General features: G+C 41.6%; 1 protein-coding gene across 2 annotated transcripts in view; it reads right to left on the bottom strand.

Annotated features, from left to right (window-relative positions):
* The window catches only part of CHST11 (carbohydrate sulfotransferase 11), a 159227-nt gene that overhangs the window by 81080 nt on the left and 56799 nt on the right, over positions 1-21348 (bottom strand). For both annotated transcript variants that reach the window (XM_048300455.1, XM_048300456.1), the window contains exon 2: positions 12253-12338. In XM_048300455.1, coding sequence (XP_048156412.1) covers positions 12253-12338 — 86 coding nt within the window. The remainder of the gene's footprint in view (positions 1-12252; positions 12339-21348) is intronic.

The following is a 21348-nucleotide window of genomic DNA, read 5'->3' as shown; positions in this document are numbered from 1 at the left end:
AGGAAGTGCATGGATATGCTTTTGTAGGTCCAAGGCTATGGAAATAAAAGAACAAAAAAGCATTTCCTGTGCTCAGAATAGTGATTTTTAGCTATTACTTTATAGAGAGATGTCACTGGCACAACAATCTCTTACAGAAAGAAACCAGTGCCTTATATTGCATGTCTCCTCTTCCCCACAGGAACCTTCATTCAATTTACATTAGGTAAGGTGTTACACTTTTGGAGAAGTACCAGCGATTTCAGCTTCTCATTGCCGGTTCAACTAAACATTTCTTTTCTCCTTCAGCTGAATTTTTTATGAATATTTAATGTATCAAAATGAACTGAAAGCTACCACTGTGCATCTGCTCTCCAGATCTTTCATCCATCTATTGTCAGCCAGGCTTAGTTCAAAAAATATGACACTAACTATATTGCTATGTAAATACAACTCCTTCAACTACTATTTCATAAGTAAAATATATGCAAGGCAAAAGCCAAGTCTGACTTGAACAGATGAAACTGTCCTCTCCCAGCTATAGGGATGTCTTTGTTACTTGGGCTCCCGATGTCAATTCCCCATGCAAGCTTGTACCTTCATCTTCTATCCTCTAATTGAATTAATATTCACTTCCTCTTACTAATCCCCAGATGCTTGTCTGACATGATCTAAGACACAGCCCACATTTACAGGGAGAAAAGAGTTATATTAAGGCATGAATTTGATAGCTACAGAGGTTGCTAATTTGCTGTGCAGCCAGGCAATCTGACTGTAGGGACGTTGTGATTTTTTACTGTTCCTCTAAAAATTGGATGTAATGTTTTGCTTTTAGCCCCATGCTGCACAACACTCAGAATACTGTTCAGATGTGATTTAAGGTTGAAAAGAAAGGAACTCTCCTTCCTGGATTTTCCAGGCACCAGAAATACATGTCAATTTCAGTGCACTGTAAATTTTCCAACTCTCTTTGGTTTGGCTATATTTATTATGTCACTACCAATGGGAAAAAAAAAAGGGAAATCTTTTGAGCATAAAACCTTCAGTATTTTCTAGTGCAATAGAGTGTGTGGAATGCTGAAAAGACAGATTAAAAAAATACTCACAAATATAGCTCCTTTCTGATCCCCTGGATCAACTCTTTTAACTCGAAGTTTGGCCTCTTTAGAGCTTGGGAGTTTTGCCATCAATTTTCAGTATATCAAGTTTCACTTTACTCCCAAGGTTATAAATGGATAGAAACATCTATACTGACAGCATGCTGGAAAATCTAGAATACAAAGCCACTCCTCCCTCCAGTGCAACTACACAAAAGCATCACTGAAAGAAATAAATGGTTTTTTTCATTCCGCCTCCCACATTTTGCCATTGCCTCATAAACATAAGGATGGTTCAAATACAAGATCCCACCCACACCAGAATACACAACTGCAACAGGTTAAGTAGAGTAATAGTGATCTACTTGAGTGGTCTCAGTGTGATAGGTACTGTTACTTACAGAGGAAAAAAAGACATACACAATATAAACACTTTTTTGTTACATCCAAATGCTGTACAGGTATTACCTTGTAAAAATACCTTTCTTTTCCTTTTCTTTCCTCACCTGTTCCACATGAGTAAGAAGCAAGGCCTGAAAACTAGTGAATAAAAGCAGTTTAAGTGTGCTCAGGTGATGATTACTAAAACAACCTGTTTTTACAACTAAAAAGTCTGCTGATTAAACAAACGAATGTAAGGACAACTCCAACAATCAGCAGCTGGGTGTTTCCCATGCATGGGACACATCTCCTCTGTTTGCAGGGATTCGGCTCCCAGTCCTGTGAGAGCACCCTGAATACTGGCAGGAATAGCCCAGGACCCTCCAGTTTGTACTCTGGATTCAGTGAACTGTTAATTTCTGCTGTCACAAGGGTTTGGTGTCACCAAACAAGACTGTCAGGGCAAGGCAGAATTTTCTCCCTGTTTTACTAGATCAACTGATGAGCGCACAAGGTCTTAAATCATCCGCAGGTGTTACTCTATTATATCCCCAGATCATCATGACAAGAGGCTTAGTGAAGAGCCTGTCAGCCTGAAATCTTGCTCATTTCTTCTGTTTAGTTTCAGAACGCATGACAGCATGAACAGGAGAGACTGAAGACACTCAAACCACTGTGTCACCTGGATACATGACCTGCCCAGTCTGGGGTGCACAGTTGAATCACCTCAAGACCATCATTACCCGCACACACTCCCCTGTGAGATTAACTCCAAGCCAACCCAAGTGTTTCCCAGCTACGGCAAATGGAAGAACGCAGCCCAAACTCACAACTGCTTTCAGCCATCCACAAACTGCATATTTTCCAGCTGACCTTTCTGCTCAGCCCTGTCCATAACCACAGGGAGCAGCCCCATTGGAGGGGAAGCCTGCTCTTCCAGCACACTGAGTATGGACTGGACTGCAGCATCTGGCTTGGCCCACCTTACACTTCTCCACAAACTTCAACTAAAAGTAAACTTCCTTGGAAAGAGTCCTTAAATAATCTGTGCTTGATCTGATGATTTACACACTTGTACAAAAACACCACAGCCTGTCTCTCCATAGTACTATGAATTTCCTTAGTGTAGGAATCCCAAAAGGCACACTGGCTCCTGTAGCCACATCTTTCAAAGGGCAGTATTTTAACCTTGCTACATCTGTGGCATTCATAGAGAAATATTCCTGAATTTCTCTGCATAAACAGACAAGAAGATTATTGCACTTTTACTGAAGAAAGCTTTGGTAAGCTACAGCTCATTGAATTACTGAGGTTAATTTATATTGTACAAAATTAAAAACTGAATGAATAATACATATCGACGGATATTACAGGCCATTTTATAGAACTTGAGGTTCTGCATCAGATACAGTTAAGTCTGCAAAAATGGGACTTGGGGAATCTAACCTCTTGAAACTAACTGCAAATTTACCAACTTCTTCTCTCCCTCCTTAAAATTAAAGCTTAAAGTAAATAAGAACTACAAGTACCAGTAGATAGACTGTATGTCTGTATTCTCTGATTTTCGTAGTTACATCTGTTGGGATACATTACAGTCCCTCAGGGGAGAGAGAGGTTGCAGCTGGGCTCTCAGGTTTAAAGAGATCATCTGGCCCTGTCACAAGTGGGCAACAACTCTGCTGCAGTTAAGAAACCAATTAAAAAAAAAAACAAAAAACAAACCAACACAGGGAAAAGAAGGCAGATGTTTAACCAAACACAGCTGCTCTCCCTCACACAACGGAGAAAGCTGCCCCAAAACTACTAGCACCAGAAATAAGCAAGAGAGGCTACAGTTTACAAGGTCTAGGCTGAAAACACTGGGATAGAGCAACTTAGCCAGTGATGCTGGAGTACGTGGATGATTTCTGATGCTTGGAGCACAGACAGAAAGGACAAACTCTGCTCAGCAGGGACTGGGGGCAGAAATCCGTGCTCATTACTCCCATTTGCAAACACTGACATCCTCCCACTGCCCTTTGCTTCCTGATCCTCCAAACTGCCATATCCCCCTGCACTCTGAAGTATGATTACCCATCTTTTCTGATCCAAAACTTAAAAATGGAAAGGAAAAATGAGGAACTTCATGCAGAGAAAGAAGCAGGCAAGGTGTCCCATTTGAATATTACTGAGTTCGGAGCAAGCATTTGACTAAGCCAACATGGTTCAGGTCTCCAGAGGTCTGATTTGGAGACAATTAACCACAAAAAGCCACTGAATGGCACCAGGTCAGAGTGCTGGAGTCCAGGTCTTCTCTCCACCCAGCTGTCCAAGTGCTTCTCTAACAGAGAGCCCAGACATTGCATACAGATAGTTTTGAAAGCTGTGTTACCCTCTTTCACCTCCAGCACATACAACCCTTTCGGTTTTGGCCATGTCTCTTGTATTATTAAACCTTTCCTCTCACACTTCTATGCCTCCAGAAATCTTTTATAATAAAACTCATATGCTCTCAAAATAATGAAATACAAATCAAGGACTGGAGAAATTAAAAAGAGCTGCTGCTTCTATTTCTATCTGGGAAATCTGAGCTACTTTGAGTGAGACTGTATTTTCTTTCATTTCATGCAGGTAACAAGTCTTTTATTAAACACAGGTGCCCAAAAATTCATCCCAATGCACAGCAGGAACTTGAATGAGCATGTCCTGGGGATAATTCTAGCCCTGAGTGCTGGTAGTTAATGTACATACTTGTCTGATTAATTCCTCTTGACTTACAAAGGTATCCATCATGTCACAATGAATGATCTATGAAGCACACCATACCTGAAACCTTTCCCTCCCCAAGTAATTTCCTCAGCATCTGAAACCAGCTCTTATCATTTGTAATCAGTAATTAATAACAAAGCATTCTCACTAGTGCAATTTTTCTGCTAAGGTTAATGTAATATTTCATGCCAGGCCAGCTGCTGTTTTATGACTTCCAAGCACGACAGTAAGTAATGTCTCTGCATAAGAAGTCATCCATGGAGTAAATCAATTATCTCCTCTTTCATCAGCAGGCATTTTGCTGCAGCAAACGAGGCTAATTACACTTGAAGTTGTTGTTTACCAACAGGTGTAGGTACCCAAAGTTTGGCATTGCACATCGACTGCTCTTCCTTATGTCTCCATTCTGCGCCTTTCCCATTAAGGAGTTTTTAATCTATGATCAATCAAATACTGTGATTATGAGCTGTATTTACAGTGCTGTTATCATCTGCACAGATTTGCCTACAAAGATCAGCATCAATCACACAACATATGTTTTCAGTACTGGTAGGACTTTTGGGCCACTTCTTGCCCTCGATAAGGCCATATACATATTTATGAGTCAGTTGCAAAGCATCAATAAATTCTAACATACTGTTCTTTGGATAAACTGCACTATTTCTCATACTCTGAAGTTCACTTCCCAGGATAGCTATATGGCTGTCTCAAGGAAGAAATCTGAAACTCAGAATACATCTACATGAATACTGGAGAAAAAAATAATGGATAGCACTGGTGTAAAGTGCTAGTGTAATTTTCTTGTCTTACTGGAATTCACCAGTAATTCTGGAGATCTACTTTTTTCCCCCCCTTTTTGACTGATCTGGTAATTGTGTGTCATCTCAGGCTTTTCTTGTATGATATAGCTGATGAAAACACAAGTCTGGCTCAGGAAGCTCATGACTCACAGGTGGTTGTGCTCTGGAAGAGTTATCATGGGTTTTTATCTTTCTTGTAGTCTGGTCACTTGCTGCTGAAGACAAACCACCAGGTGAACTAGACCCTTCATCTTACTCAATGACCTGCTCTTTGGTTCTTGTGTTTCTGAGAACGAGAAGCCAGAGCACACTGAAACAAACTGCACAGTGCTCAGCGCCTTGGGCTCACCAAGGACAGAAATACCAGGCCTCAAGCACTGGAACCTGGGTACAAAGTGCTGTGCATGATGTGCACACAGAGCTCAGACCACAAAGCTCACCACAAACCTCTGTCAAGGAACTGGTACAGCTGCCCACAGAGTCATCCTAGCGGAAACCAGCTGAAGATAGAAAACAACAACCCAGGTGAGTGATGTGGGCTGAACTAGGCTGATATTTGGTGGTGCAAAATCCAGGCAGTCTAAGTCACAGATAATCACAGGGCAGCTCCCAAAAAGCAGCATTTGTGGCCTGAGGTGACTGAGGATGTATAAACAGTGTCTGCAAGGCAAGAGTTCACTTACTTCCCTTCTCCTGGTAGGAAGGAGAGGAGGGAAAAAAAAATAGAAGTAATAAAAGAAATGGGTCATTTTGGAATGACTGCACTAAACCAGTCCAATATAATTTCGTAACACAAAGGCAACAAACACATGGTCTACAGCTCTGACTCACCAGCTTTAGCAAATCACTAGACCTGGCTCCAGCTACATCAAAAGCAGACACCTAGAAATACCTCTCCTCGACAAAAAGAAATATGTTTGCAAAGGCAAGTAACACAGCAAACAGCATGACCTTTAGCAAAACAGTCAGGTTGATTCATGAACTAAAGTTAGGCAATGTCAAACTAGAAACCGAAACAAATTCCTCCTTGGATTTGGACCCTGTTGCATACACAGCTTTATCTCTTCCGTGTTCCTCTCAGAAGTCTAGACAGTTAGACTAAGCAATGGTATTATTTGTATTTAATAAGAATTAAATGTTAATCTTGACAACTAGAAGACAAAATCTAACCTTAAAGACGCAATTATTTCCCATTCCTCCAACATTTGGTCTATTTTGGGTCTGCAACTTCTTGTAATTCAGTAGCGCGTTCACTGCACCAAATAGATCAATGTTAACCACAAAAGTGTGAGCATTGTTACCCAATTCTGAACTTCTAGTGACTCCAGCTCGTGGGCTGACCCACAATTACCTGTTATTCTTGGAGCAGTGGGGCTGGACAAAGCCATGTAAATTACAAGACACAGTTGTATATGTTGTCTTCTAAGAATATGTCTTGCAAGTATTTGTTTACCCACATTCTTAAATTCCTGGGGTTTCATAGGCAAAAAATCCCCACCAAATCCACACAAGATAAAATGTAGCTTGTGTCACATTCCTGCAGGGCCCTTCATCTGTGTTCAGTTACATCTAGATTTTCTCCTTTGCTACTTGTTGTGTGTTTGAATCCTCCTTCTCTTTCCATTTATAATTATGGGGTTTTTAATAAACTCATTAAATAAATGGTCCATTTTGGCCCTCAAAATTTGCCACTGGTATCTCTGCAGGTTTATTACTAAACCTCCACCTGAAAATGAAAGACAAAACAACAGATAATAAGGTCTCAGATATGCTACACATTGCCTGCCATGTATGAGGAGACCACAGACTGGTAATCCACTTATTCAGTGTAAATCCAGTTCTGTTATATTGATTTTTCTTGCCCTCATGGTATATTAGTGCTCACGAAAAATCTTGCAGTGAAAGCCCTAGAGAAGAAATCTTCTGTCCACAGACAAATGCACTTCCTATTTTCTGCTTTATTACCACAGGCAAAAGAGCAAATGTGTTGTTCTTACTTTTACAATAATCACAAGGCCAGACACTCAGCTAAGGCATAAATACCACATGGGCTTTGTAATGGACACTTTCTCAAGCCCTAATTCAAGTGCTATCTCCACCCATTTGTCCTCTCTTTCTCCACTCACCACAGGAACAATTATGATGAGTCCTCTGAAAATCTGACTGCTATTCTAACATTCAGCTCCTACAAGCCACCAAACGACCCACTCAGTCACCTCCAGTCCATTGCTACATTTGAATTTCCTGAAGCCAAATCTTTCATTCTGCCTTTTTTTTTTACTATTACTATTTTTTATTTTTATTTTTTTCCCTTCTCTTATTTTTTCCTTTCCTGTCTCTTTCCTTTTCACAATCATTCACCAGGCCAAAAAAAGATTCAACAGACAAACGATGGCATCTGCAAACAACTCAAGTAACTCCATAGAAGGAAACAACAGGCCAGGATCAGAGAGGCTGGTATATGTCAACACAGTAAATAACCACAGTCAAACTCTCAGCTGGTATGAATCAACCTGTCTCCATCTGGTTTTATGAGGGCAGTGCAACTTGATATTAAACACACAGTAGAAAAACCTTACTCATGTTAAACTACAGTGCCTGAAATCTCAGTGAGTATTGACCCTATCTGACACCGATTTCAATCGATGGCCAAACTCTCATCTCCCTAGGCAGGGAACAGCCAGGAGCACACAGAATGCAAGGCAGTATGGGCCCTTAATGCATCTCAAATTTAAAGTTTCCTACCCTTAAAAAATCACAGCTACACCTAGCTCACAGTAATCCAAAACCACAGCTTCAGGGCATCTTTCAGTGGCCTACGTTTGGTGTTTAAATTACACATATTACTTTGAACTACAAGGAGAACTGCCAATATCTGCTCAATCAGCTGCACTGTTGCTCTGAGGCAGCTAAACTGAGTACCAGAGAATTTCTGTGATGGCACACACAGCAATTGACACCCAGGAGAGAAGTGTGGATTCACCAGATCAGGAGTCCAACAGGTTCTGAAAGCCAAAGGTTAAAGATCTAACTGTTCTCATTATCTAGATCTCCAAGAGAGATTTTGGTCAAAAATATCTTTGTAGAATCAAAGAGTGGTTTGGGCTGGGACCTCAAAGATCATCTTGTTCCAACTGCCATGAGAAGGGACACCTTGCACTAGAGCTTCCATCCAGCCTGGCCTTGTCTTCTTGCGTATTTATTGTATACTGACTTTTGAGCTGACTTTAGAAATGGCTGATTGCGACTGCTGCAGCAAGGAAACATAAGAGATCCAATCTCCTTCCCCCCACCCTTGCAAGTACTGGTGAACTCTTGAGGAACAAGCACCCTCCTGCCAGAATACACACCAGTCTCTAATCTGCCACCTTAAGAAAGGTGAGAGAGACATCTCTTTGGGCAAAAATGGAAAAAAAAAAAATTAACCGTGTATTTGATGAAACATTCTAGGTGTCATCTCCAGTCTGTTGTTTTCTCTGGCAGCCTCTACTCACTGCTTTTTCCTATTACTGTTTTCCCAGATTGCATACGCTCATTTGTCTGTCCCTCTAGCACTGAGGGCAGCATGCAAAGCCCGCTTCCCAAAAAATCAAGCAACAACTAAAAACAAAGAAAGAAACAAAAATTAGAAGCTTGATAAAAATGGTATCAGCAAGGTGATGGAAACACTTCTGCATAAAAAACATCATCTCTTTAGTTCAACATCAGCTGCCAGAACTGCTGCACTTCCTCAAACACTGATGTTCTGGCTGGCTCACATTTGTGAGCAGAACGATCCCCGATCCCTAAGCGACTGATTTGTGTGAGTAAACCCTGGAAACTTTGGATTCCTTTTCTTGGTTTTGCTTTGCTATTCCATATCTGAACTATGGAGGAACCGTGGGAAGACTCTTGGCTCTCAGAGCCGCATATGGACATTTATCTTAAACTTAAAATGATTCTTGAACAACGATTTGTAAATTTTAGCTTGATTCAAGCTCAAAAAGAACTGAAACACTTCCTGGCATGGTTGTTTAAGAACTTTTTCTATGTTTCTTGGGATTTAATTCTTACCAAGGGCTTTTGGAAAACCGTTTGGACACAGTTAATACTGGAGTCAAAATATATGCCGATGGAAGAATATTTTCGTGAATATTATTTAGTTACCGAGACTGTTGAGCAATGTCAGCTGTGTCCTGGCGAAGGGAAGCCTGGCGCAGGGACCGTGCGGCCCAGGCCACGTGCACCGAGCGCTCTGAGAGCAGCAGCGAGGCAGTTCCCGCGCGCGGGCGGAGCCACGCGAGCCGCAGTGTCGGTGGCGGAGCGAGGCGCGGCGGGAGCGGCGGGACCCGGCGGTGCCTGCCCGGTCCTGTGCAGCGCGTGGTGGAGCGAGCCCCGTGAACGCCCGACCGAGAGGGGCGGCACGCGGGCGGCGGCTGGCGGCGATGGCGGTGGAACGGAGCCGCACCCAGCCGAGACGCGCGCTGGAGCGGGGCGCGGGGGAGTCGTCGCTCGGGGGCCCGGCCGAGACGTGGGTGCAGCGCCCGGCAGCGGCAGCGAAGCTGCGACCAGAGGAGGCGACGCACGGAGAACTGAGCGGCACGGCCCGGCCCAGCCCGCACAGCCCCGAACGCGACCCCGGGAAGAGCGCGCAGGCACGAGCAGCTCCGACAATTCCAACACGGGAGCGACCGAAGGAGAGAGCAAAGACGCAGCGAGACAGAAAACAGCAGCCACTCGGAAAAAGGAAAAGATCGTAGCAACTAAGACCTTAGGGATAGTAAAATGGTATAATGTTAAGCAAAATTATGGTTTTATAACAAGGTGTGACAACCAGCAAGACATATTCGTGCATAGAACTGCTATTAAAAAGAATAACCCTGAAAAATGCATCCCAAGCTTGGGAGATGGAGAGGTGGTGGAATTTAATATTGTACTAGGGAGAAAAGGGTTACAAGCATCGCAGGTCACTGGGCCTGATGGTGTTTCTGTAAAAGGCAGTATATATGCAAAAAATCGTAGTCATGTTAGACAGTATCTCCATTGTAAGCCCCCCCTACAGTTTCCCTTTCCTAATCCCACCTTTCCCTTTTACCCTATGTCCTATTACCCCCAGTGTATTCCCAATCCGTTTTTTCATCCATGGTTTCCCTCACAAAACCATGCTTTTGCCAATTGTTTCCCCAAAAATCCCTTTCCAATGCCGAGTGGGGGATGAAAAGGGGGAGGGAAGAAGTTAAACCCTCTCCTGCCTCAGTTTCCCCACAAAGCATGCTCAGAGAATTCTGTCTCCCTTCTGTCAGCCCTAAGATGTTCCAGAGAATCTGTTTGGACATTTAAAGACTCAGGAGGGTGGCTTGTTTTGTCTTGAAACGGTTCTTGTTATGTTTATCCAGTTGTTTTCATTCTCCTTTTATTAAAATAAAACGGGTGAGGTGTTGGGGTCCCTCCCCTGCCGTGTAGCCCTGGGAGAGGGGCCCTGAGGGCACAGACACGGGGCTTCCCTGTCCCTGCTCAGCCTCCTTCCCATTGGTTGGTTTGTGTTCCCTGCGCGGGCAGAAGGACCCTTGGTCCCGTGACTGGAACAGTTCCTCAGCAGAGCTCCGGCCATGCGGCTGGAGAAATAAACATCTCTCTGAAACAGCTATCAAGAATCTGTCTGTCCATATATATATTTCCTTTCCACGGGACTCCTGGTTTGGTATATGCGTGTTGCAGGATCCCCACTGCAACAGCTCACAGGTGAGCCCTGAAAGTGATGCTAATGGTTTGCTTGGTCAGGGTACACAAAGGAAGGAGAGGCAGTGAAGGAGCTGCCAGCTATGTCCCCTGCTTCAGGAAGCTCAGGAAATCTTTTCAGTTGTCCAAATTTGCAAGGGCTCTGGGATGATGGCCCTTCAGTGGATGTTTCTTTCTTACAGCTTGGCCTTTAATGACGTTAAAGGGCAAAAGGTTTTGATTGACACACAGCAGACCCCAGAGAGACTAATTACTCAGCCAGTCTCTTCTCCCTTACCCGCTCCTCTTGAGTATCTGCACAGAGTCTCTAAATTTAACCTGCAAATGCTAATAGTTTTCCTTTGCAGCACTGGATTTTTCCTCTTCAGGGCTTCTGCATGCACTTTCCATTTATGCAATGCTGATTCCCATAACAGCCAATAAGGGGTGGTATCATAGCATGACAAACTTATGTTCCCAGTCATGCCCAGAATTCGAATTGAATTATAAAGTCAGCCCGCGTTCATAAAAACAACGCTAACGAGCAAACGGAGCTTTACTGTGCTACATAACAGACACCACATATCTTTGGGTTGCTGTCAATTCTTTATGTAAGTACTTTAAATCCCTCAGACTTCTTTCTGCACACTATATAGTGAGTCTCTTCATAATCAAATAGTATTTAAAACATTTACTGCCTTGTTAAATCTAACAAGTTAGATTTACTGGGATAGTCACTTTCCCTAATAGCCAATTTAGTAAAACTCAATGTATTCATTGATGGATAAATATATAATAGGCAGTTGTTAAACTTTAATAAATATGTTTAATAGTCAGCTGGCATTTTCTCTCAATGGCAGCACTTCCTCTCAGCTGCCAACAGGAAATGCTTCTCCTGAATGTGCCAATTCAGCCCACATGTAGGGAATAAATTGATTTAAAGGAGCAAACAGGAGCATGAATTTCAGGTAGCTTTCCTCTGCTGCTTGTCACAAGAGGAGCAATAACTGAGGTTATCCTAAGCTCCTACCAAGACAGTCAGGTGTTGAATAGCACACTGTGTAAGGAAGAACATGAGCTAGTGTTTGTCTAGACTCCATACAGGCCATGGACCAGGAGAGGAAAGGCAGCTGGCTACCTGAAAATCATATAAATTATATTCATGTATTATTATTACAATTTACAGTCTTGCTGCACTCCTTGTCTCATGCAGATCATGTCACATTCTCTCACCCCACCCTGCAACTCTGTGTCAACACAATGCCTCAGCTTCTAGCTAGATCTAAAAAGTATACCCTTTTAAGGCTTTTGGGTACCTAAGGAAAGATTTTGGAGGAGTCCACATCATTAAAATCACTAAAAGCCTTTAAAAATCAGGCCCTTAGCTTAACTGTAGACTTTATAACTAAACCCTGCAGGTTCCTGGATCAGTTCTCCTGAATGAAGGCAGCTGTTGCATGTAAATAAGAAAAACATACCAAAATATCATCAAAAGAGATGGTATTTGTATGCTGGATTGGGAAGCTTAATTATAGCCACGAGACACTCACCTGGGTGGGATTATACAGTTCCTGGAGTGGGCTTCTGGATCCTTTCCGACAGCAAATGTCCATCCCGAATGGATTTCTACGCATTACTGCAAGGGGAAATTGAAATTAGTACAGGTTAGCAACACTGGTTAGCAAGAAGCAACTGCAATACCTACAGTGAGAAAAGATTTTCTGACAGATCATGGGATTCTAGACAGTGTTGTCACTTAAGTCCTAATTTTCTTTTCCCTAGCAATCGTCCAAGAGCTAAACCCTTAATCTATTGTGGAAGTTACTGAAAATAAAGGCTCCCTTGTAAAAGCTGTTATGCAACAACTCTCAGTTTGGGTGCACAAAAATTCAAGCATGGGGACCAAAGTAACACAATTTATCTACTTCTCTGATCACCAGGGAAGAGTTGGATGGATTCCTATAATCAGCACCTCTGAGAGGCAATGTCTGAGCCTCTCTCAGCCTAAACACAGATGCACACAGGAACCTCATATTAATAGACATGATTTTAAAGCTTTTGGCCTAACTCTTTGGTTTCACCTAGAACAGTACACAACACACATACAGTCAAACATTGCTGCCCCTCTTGCCACAAACTATTTTGCTCTACATATTGCAACTGGAAATTTGACTGATCTGCAAACCAACACATGCTGTGTTATCCCCACTGAAGATCAGCAGGTTTCCAAACCAAAGGCTTTGTCAAAGGTCTGATCAAGGAGCATTTTGGATGACAAGAAAATTTTCAGGAGAGGTGTTGACCTGAGCCCTAGCAGGGATAGAGACCATCAGCTTCCAGTTAGACCTTTGTAGCCATAAAACTCCGTAAGAAGCCATTTGGCTCCAACCACCTTCTGTAGACAAGAGGAAAACAAGAGCTTGCTGTGCTTCTAATCTCACATGGCCCACGTCATCCTCTGCTAACACTCTTCTGCCCCCAGCTCCCCCTGAGAACTACGGAAGGAGTATCAGGCTGTCAGACACCCACATCAGGCACTGCAGTGAGGGAAGATTTGTCTCATCAAGATTTGATTAAGACATAACTAAAAAAACAAAGGAAAAAAAGAGATGTTCCTGCTGGGAACATCACGTTAAGCAGAGTCAGGCATGCTTTTACCACCTCTTGCCACGTTTTGTAACCAGAAACTATTGAAGTGTGCTAGAGCAATGAGCTGCACCACTTGCAGACATGATATTGTGGGCTTCAAGCCAAGTCAGAGAATACAGTCCAGTAATGTTTTAATATTGAGGCCTAATACAGAATCATAATTGATACATCAGGTAATATAAACCACAGAAAACTCTACACAGTTTAATCTGGAAACATAACTGATTCCTTCACTCACTTCATATCTATTTTTCAATAGGAGGTAATTATCTAATAACATGCTGGGTTGCTTTTTCCCTAAGCAGACAGATTCCACGGGTCTTGCGCCAGGAGTCAGACATACTCAGTAAACAAACTGGCTTCAATTTTCTTCACAATTAAGACAGTAATGTTAGTAGAAGCAACAATTTTAATTGACACATTTAAACACCTGATTAAATTCTGAGCAATTTTAGTCCTGCCGACAAGTATTGAGATTCCTCCATTTCTGTGCTAATGTGCCTTCTTAAAAGATAACTTACAATGGGTTTTAAAAAGTTAAAACTTTAAAAATATTTTACATGAGTAATGTCAGCTTCCAGAGCCTGGAGGTGGTTTCAGGAAGAAAATTTTAAAGTGTGGATGTGAGACATCCAGCAGCCATTCCAACTACAGAGCTCCTGTCCACCTTATCCTCCATCTGCATTCCTCCTCCATACTCTTATATCAGGAGCTGTGTCCAGAGAAGCTCTGAAAATCATTTTATAGGCCCCTCCTCAATAAAAAAATCTTTCCAAAATGAAGCCTTCTACTCGAGGGCAAAGCACATTAAAACACCACAGCAGGGGGAGAGGGAGAGGGGAACACTTCAGTGTATCCAGGTCATTACACTGTGATTAACTAAGGTCCTGCAACACTGATGCTTTGTTCCACAATGACAAAGAACAATAATTCTAGTGTGGTGTTCCCTAACTCGTTATTTCACTTTTCATTTCCATTAAATACAGAAAATAATACCATGCATAAATGTATCCATCCCTCCCTACTTCACTTAGCCAGCAGGTATCAACACAGCGACACTTTATATGCAGCAGTACCGGCAATAAAGATTAAATTATTTACACAACATGAAAGATTTGTTTCCAGATGTAAACAGACAATAAAAAAAGCTATCTTCCCAGCAAAAGCTAAATGCTAATGTAGAGCCTTAATCATAGAGGCGATTCAACTTATTTTATCATTTCCAATATTACTTAGCTGGTTTGTTTTCATTAATAAAGCCTTTAGAATCAGACTGTGGGGTTAGCATAGCAACACTTGGTTCCCTGTTTATTGGTGTCAGGAACAGCACGGCCTGATACAACTGTACACAGCACATCTGTGCACACCTGGAAAGTACTTGTGCCTGGAATTTAACTGCAGCATCAAAATAAAGGTGAATACTCCCCTCTCCTCAGCAGAAATCCCACCTGCACTGTTTGTACAACTGTCCTTATAATGTTTTTATATAGTTCACAACACTCTCTGGTATGTCTGTGGACAAACTCATCTCTCAGGGCTCCTGCAACCTGTTTTCGACCATCTCAGCTTCTCTGAAGCAGTGCTTCATTACGCCAATGACAAAACCTTTTGGGCCTGAACCTTGCCTATAGCACTCTGCAGTAAGAAATCTGTAGTGTGGAGAGTAACTGCAGCTCTACTAATTTTAACAACTCTTTCTCTAAAGATCTGTCACACCATTGTGGAAGTGAAAATTAAAAAATCAAGCCCTTTATCCTCACCAAATCTTCTTATTAGCATAGTAAATATCTAAATCTCCATTTTATGACTTGGGCTGATCTCCATACATAATTACAGTTAATTATAATCTAATGATATGTACTGCATATGCATGGGTCCAAGAACCGATCAAAAGATCATGTTCATGCACACTAGGAGTGTGAAGCAGCTGACAAAGAAATTTAGAATTCTTTAGGTTGTGAAAGACCTTTAAGATCAGCAGCATTCAGTGCCTTTAATGATTAAAGAGTATTGTAATACTGCAAGTGCAGCAAAAACATGAATCCCCCGAATTTAGCCAGGAGTGTGAACAACTGGATGAAATGTTAGTTTGTTACTTAAATACAAGAGCTGTAAGAACAAGACCTTTGTTCCATCCCCAGGACTGATTTGTCCAAAATGCAGTCTTGGCCCATCTTGCTAAAATACGTGTGGAACCACTAGCTATGAATCTAATAAGGAAGTTTGTAGAGGATGCTATCTAGGCACCAAATTTCAATTTCTCTAAAGAGAAAGATAAACAGCCCTGCTTATCAACACAATAATCAGCTGTGTATATACACACAGAGAAAAGGGAACTACGTGTGTAGGCCTTAAATCATCTCAGAATGGAAGCATTCGTGCACAGCTTCAACTTCCAGAAAACTCCATTTAGACCAGAGCAGGAATTTGACCTGTGAATTACAGTGCACTGAGCACAAGAACACTGAAGATCATTCACATGGAATCATGTGATCCAGGCTTAATCACCTCTCCTTGGCAGAAGGCATTTCTAATGCACTTGGTAACCTGCAAAGACCCTGTCCCACAATGGGACACCTCTGGAGAAAATACTGAATATAAGAAGCCACATCAATACAATTTCTGCCTCTCCCTATCAGGAGCTACAAAAAACTGAGACAGGGGACATGGTAGCACTTTTGTTGGGCAATTACTGGCCTAAAAAGGTATGTGAACACCGGGACTACCTAGACAAAGTGAAAGGGGGTGGGGCAGAAATGGGAACCAAGAACTTTGGAGACTGAAAACCATAAAGGTGACCTTCTCACAGAGTGTCAGAAGGGCAAATCAAACCATTTCTCACAAGTCTGTGTGGGGTCAAGTCACAGAGGAGACTCTGCTGGAAGAGATACACAAAATAATTGCCACTTCTTCCACTGGACTGAGAGAGACAAAAAAGCGACATTTCAAGCGTGAGTGCATGCATTCAGCAGCCATCTCTATCACTACCATTCTACAATCTCACAGATGTCAGAGGTTCCAGTTTCCAAGAGTTCTGTATATTAAAAGTTCCCCAGCTGCTATTTAGCAACTGCCTCCCTACTTGATAACATTTGATTTACATTGCTTGTACTATTCTAATTACTAGCATGATAACAAAAGCCACATGTAAAAATTTTACCTCTGTTCATTGCCTCGTAAATTAACAGTCTCATATCACAAATATTTGAGAAAAGTTCTGAGGACATATTAATATTTAACTTTTCATTACACTGGTCTAAAGTACAAAGAACAAAATTCCCTCATACAGCATTGCTTAAAGCTGACATACATAATTCATTCCTCCTATTGGGACACAACTTTTCTCACTGAGGAGGAAAAAGTATGCACTGGCAGCAGTATGGTGAGACTCTGGTTGAAGATCAGATCCTGTTCTTGTTTCAGAGAAAAAGTCCAATATACTCCTCTTTTTGGTCTGATTACTCTTCATTTTTGGTCTGATTTCTGCATGAGAGGCAGAAAATGGACAGTGTTCTGCCTGCTTGTTTTGGCTGAAGTACATTGCTCTCCAGCTAACCCACTGCTCTCCTGCTGCCCAACTGCCCCTAATTTCAGGCCAGAGTTAATGCTTTCCACGGAGCATCTTCTTGACAGCAAAGAGCAGGTACGTAACATAGTAGCTTTTCCTTGAGCTGTATCCCACTGGGTTAGGGCTGACCATTCACCTAAACATTCCCTACCCAACCTAGACAGAAAAATCAGTGCCACCTGGTCGAGGCAAGACAGCAGCATCAAAATGGTTACTTACATCTTTGCCATCTCTAGCCATGTTTACACAAGCTACTGCCTTCAAACTTCCTGAATTTTTAAACAAATCAGGAATAAATAATTACATCCACATTGAAAGTTTAGAGATTCTCTTCAGCTAAAGACCTGGACAGGTTTTTTCTTGCAGACTTCTGCTACAACCCCAAAGCAGCACAGAAAATTTCTTTTATTTGGTACATAGGATGAAGCATTGGAATACATATTTCAATAGTACACTAAACACATTAACCACAGTAGACATCTGCAGCCCAGTCGTAAACATTCTTCTGTAAATGGTATTATGAAACAATGCTCTGTCTGTACTGGCAAGGATTATACTCAAGGAAAGCTGGTGATAATCCGAATCCAAACTAAGCAAGGTTCAATCCAACAACACTTTGCACACCCAATGTTCTTGAAGCATGATAAAACTCAGGGCAGAGTTGAAGTAAGTGACCCAAGGAAGTAGCCCTTTCTCAGAGCTCATCAGAGGTTTGGGACTGATTTTTTTTTTTTTCCCCCCAATTTTCAACATTCTGACTACATACCCTTCAGACAATTAGCTAAAATCATGCTGAACAAGCTTGTGATTAATAAATAGCTTGTTCTGCTTCAGGAAAACGAGCCTTCCATAATAATTTACAACAACTTCCTCTGCAAGACTTCACCCAAGTTTAAACCACAGGCAAAATAGGAAATTCAGCAACAAGAAGTCTAACTCATTTCAAAGGTCATTAAAATTCCTATGCTCCCTTCTCCAGAGCAATCAGGCTAAGGACACCAAACGGTATGAAAGGGTTAATTTTTAATCGGCAACCAGGAACATGAGGAGTGAATGCAAATGCTGTCACCCAGCACTGGCTACAAAGCCTGAGTAAGGAGACTTTGAGATAGCTCTCCAGGCAATGATTTATGAACACTAATCCTTCAGCAGGGGTTCACAAAGATCAACGGATTGATAGCAACATCTTGTGACATCTGGGGCCTTGTGCTTTGCTGCATTCAGCTCAGGATTTTAGACTAAATTATTGGTCCTTCATCTGGAGACCACAGGTACAAGGATTTATGACTAAACTCTTGTCTGGCCTCTTCTGATTTCTTAAGGCAACACTGCAGCTTTCTTCCCTGGAGCTTGAGAGATCTATTTTTAGAAAGTAAAAATCAGATTAGGTGTTGTATATAAGCATGCCAAAGTCTCAAATGCAGAGAATGTGACAATTCTTCTTCTTTATATCAATGGAGAACCAGATTTTACCTTACACCAGACAGTAACAATAAAAACAAGGGTTTACTTAGCCTGAGAAACAAGCAAAAATGGATCCAACAAAAGCAAAGGATAAAAACTAAAAGGAGTTCACACCTTAGTGAAATGATTACAGCTGAGAAGAGTAGGAAAGCAAGTTATGGGGCCAGTGACCAGCAAAGTAACAGTCCTGAGTTCACTGGCCAGAAAAGTAGAGGCAAAGAGTAGAGGCAAACAAGACCTATTAGTTGCTACAGACTGAATTCATGTTAGGAAGTGAGATTTCTATAAGCCACTCATTTAAGCTCCTACAATTAACAAGAGAGCCACGGCTGCAGAGATGGGCCACCCCACGTGGCTCTGGAGGTGGCTCCTCTCCCTTCCACTGACCAGCAACCTGAAATGGTTGAGGTTACATGAAATAAATCCTGGCACAGTAAGGAAATGAATCTCAACATTTGTTTCTGAGCTCTAATCACTAATTACAAAAGTTGTAAATGCCCTCCAAAGAATAGAGAGATATTTAATTCCCTTCTGCTTTAGACAGTTTTCCAGAAATAAATTTGTGTTTTATCCTGTTTGTTCTCAGATTAGCATGGGGATGGATTTAATTGGGCACAGTGGGGAAGTTAATATCCTTGGGTGAAATTATGCAGAGACTTAGATCCTTGGTCACCGTACGGACATTGCATGTGGCATAAATTAGTACACCATCTTTCCCGTTAATGAACAATGAGAAACTTTTTTCCAGCAGTTTTAAAAAATGTTAATCTATACAGCATTTCTTTAGAAGTCTCAAGAACTTATCCACAAACCTAAATCAAGAGACTTTTCCACAGGCTTTACTTCTCCCATGAGGAGAGCTCTATTTTGTTTATCTCTGGAACACACAGGCTTCCTTTAAAGCAGCAAGTTTTTGTAGGTGCAAACTACAAACTATATTAGACTTGGTCAGAACTCTTCTGATACAACCTTGTTTTCTCTGGCAAGAAATGCAGATCGGGGGGCATCACAATATTTCACAGGTCCATTCTGGATAGATCACTGACCACCTCAGCTGTCTGCTCACCTCTGAGAATGCCGTAATTTATGCCACCAAAATATGTCACCAAAGCCAGATGTTACAAAATATTGATCAAAATAGTATATTTCTTTTCTCAATTAACTAAGTGTTCATAAATAAATTTTAAAAATTTTACCATCTACATCAACTTAACAATTCATTTCCCCTTTTTTTTCTATCTCGAATGCAACTTTCCACAAATGAAGTTAGAAGCTTAGGAATTATGCCTTGAACTACAACTACTTCACAAACAAACACGTGCATTACAAATTTGCATGAAGGGACACTGTGGATCCAGTACATCAAATGCAAAGAAAAAAACTCTTTCTGGACATTACACTTTTTCCTACTTTTCCACTACAAGTCAGCCATGTGTTCTGCAAAATGAGACTGCAATAATCTGGTAAGGTAGGAAAATTTCTAACAAGGCTTACAGGTTTCTAAACATGCCTTCCTCCAATTTCTAGGTACTCACTGTAACAACATCAACATCTGCTGCTGGGTTGTCTTTATAGCAAAGAGCTAAATGCTCTACTCTGTTCTTCTTATCACCCTAGTTTTCAGGTTTGTAGATAGTTGGCTATATCCCATCTCTCTGATGTAAGTTCAAAAGAAAACTGTGTAAATACAGGTCCAGGGGAAAAAAGCTGTACATTTGCATTGTCCTGAAAAAATAAGAAGCTGGATTTCTTTTTCTACATTTCCCACTACTTCCATCACACTGTTTGTACCAGTCTACTTAACAAAAATGATTTATGAGCTCACAAAAAAGAAAAGAAGAGGGAGTGAGAGAAAAACCTTTAAAGGAAGGTTTCTTTAGAAAGCTGTAATTTTAAAAGCATTTATCTTGAATCACAGTCAAAATGAAAACGACGGCTGCTGCAGCTGCAGTCTATTTGAGCTACTGTTCCTTTGCTATTCTTCAACAGATGTGCACAGATGAAACACAAAATCATATTTGCAATGGATATACTGAAACGCACAGCAAGTCTTCTCACAAGCCAAGCAGAATAGAAAATAGAGCTGCAGCAGTCTTTTTAACCTGGAGCAATGAAACACTCAAACTTGTGGTCTCTGAACTTGAGGCAGAAGCAGTGCACACACACATATGCACACCTGACCTGACAAACAAAAACCAAGGGACACAGGTCATTCCTGTCCCAGCAACATGTCCAGATGGACCAAGATTTACCACCTCTGAAGCAGTGCCCCTGGTATTTTTAGTGCAGTCACATCCTCCTGATACTTTACTGTGCTTTATGAACAACAATTTTCTTTACAAAAAAGAAGCACTAAGGAATTTGATAAGCAGAAAAGAAAGTATGAAATCCTGCGGTAATCGCTTCCGGAGCAGTCATTCATTATGGCAAAGAGGATTATGACTGCAGCTTGTTGGATAAGCAGATGAGCTCTCACAAATTAAGGATGCTACTTCCTTGGCAATGTGAGGGCCAAATGCTGATATTAAAAGGAAAAAAGTATCAAAGACAGCTAAGGCCTGATTCTGTGATTTGAAAGCTGTCCGAACTAATAATTAATACACAGCTGGGCTTACTGTCTTATTCCAAGAGTTTATTCTGTTTAATTCTTCTAAACTCCAAGTAATCCCAAGGCACAGAGACACAATGGGTTTCTTTGCAAGATCTTTTCCTTTTCCAGCAGCTGTTTATTGTCTCAGCTGACTGGGATCAGGACAGCTCCAGGTCTGTAGAGCAATGCTGGCCCCATGTCCTGCCCCACTGGACCAGAGAAGTTCTCCACCAATCCTGCCTTCTTCCAGCAGGATCTGCACATCCGTACAGGGAGGCTGGGAAGCTGCTTTCACGGGCTCCTCTCTCCATTAGCAATGAGTGTGCACGGATAATATTGCTTTCAGATGTACGAATCCCTTCATGTGGCAGTTTT

Source organism: Corvus hawaiiensis, chromosome 4 (genome assembly GCF_020740725.1).
Source record: "Corvus hawaiiensis isolate bCorHaw1 chromosome 4, bCorHaw1.pri.cur, whole genome shotgun sequence".
NCBI lineage: Eukaryota > Metazoa > Chordata > Aves > Passeriformes > Corvidae > Corvus > Corvus hawaiiensis.
This window is presented reverse-complemented; position numbering and strand designations above follow the sequence as displayed.